Below are 904 nucleotides of genomic sequence, written 5' to 3' on the forward strand. Positions count from 1 at the left end.
GAGAACAAGTTCTACATTGACAGTAATGGTAGTATGTTGAAGATGAAGATGGTAAGTGCAGTAAATGAAAGTTTTTTGTTAATTACCAGCAAATTAGAAAGAATCGCAAACAATAAAATGGTATCTAATATATCTAGAAGTACAGTATTAGCCATTGTGTAAAGTCATCTAATTAAATGCACACTTTATACCACTATTACTTGTTGAAATTTAACTTTTTTATATGACAGACGGAACTCTATGGACTTTATCCACTCTGGACTACGAAAAACAAGAATTTTTCAACATGACAGTGATCGCCTACGATCAAGGCGTCCCTAGCCTCAGTTCCACGGCCAAGCTCTGGATCACTGTCTCGGACACAAACGACATCGTTCCGGAGTTTCCCAAGTCTGTATACACGCTAGAAGTGGCCGAAAGCACCAAACCGGGAGAATCTATCTTTCAAATAAACGCAGGCACCGGACCTTTCCGATACTACCTTAAGAGTGAGATATTTTAATTCCCAAGACGTCACTTGATAGCAGAAGTAAAGGCTGAAATATTAATACTTTTATAGATGTATGACCTCCCTGTACAGACACCAAATGTTAAATAGCATGACTAGAAAGTACAGTATTTTGATAGTTTTAATAAGTTCGACAATTAAGAACTATATAACACGTTAAAAACAGTTTTCTTGGTATTAAGCCATAAAGGTTGTTTTGTTGTTTTCATAGATAAAGACGAAATTGACACTTTTATTATCGAGGAGCTGTCCGGCCATATCGTGCTAACAAAGCCACTGGACAGTGTCCACCGTAGTCACTACAAACTAGAAGTCATCTCTTCAGACGATGCCAATCCTCCGAAATCCGATAGCACAGAGGTGAGTGTGATGTATCATTTAACCTTCGACATATTG

General features: G+C 37.7%; 1 protein-coding gene across 1 annotated transcript; it reads left to right on the forward strand.

The window, feature by feature from the left end:
* Nucleotides 1-7: 7 nt before the first annotated feature.
* Nucleotides 8-868, forward strand: LOC106477592 (protocadherin gamma-A8-like; the record flags this gene model as incomplete). The annotated part of the gene is made up of 3 exons (XM_013938138.1): nucleotides 8-28; nucleotides 231-488; nucleotides 720-868. Coding segments are annotated over exons 2-3 (351 nt in total), but the record flags the coding sequence as incomplete, so codon positions are not given.
* Between the last annotated feature and the right edge of the window lie 36 nt (nucleotides 869-904).

The sequence above is a fragment of the Limulus polyphemus genome, unplaced genomic scaffold (genome assembly GCF_000517525.1).
Source record: "Limulus polyphemus unplaced genomic scaffold, Limulus_polyphemus-2.1.2 Scaffold25565, whole genome shotgun sequence".
Lineage (NCBI taxonomy): Eukaryota > Metazoa > Arthropoda > Merostomata > Xiphosura > Limulidae > Limulus > Limulus polyphemus.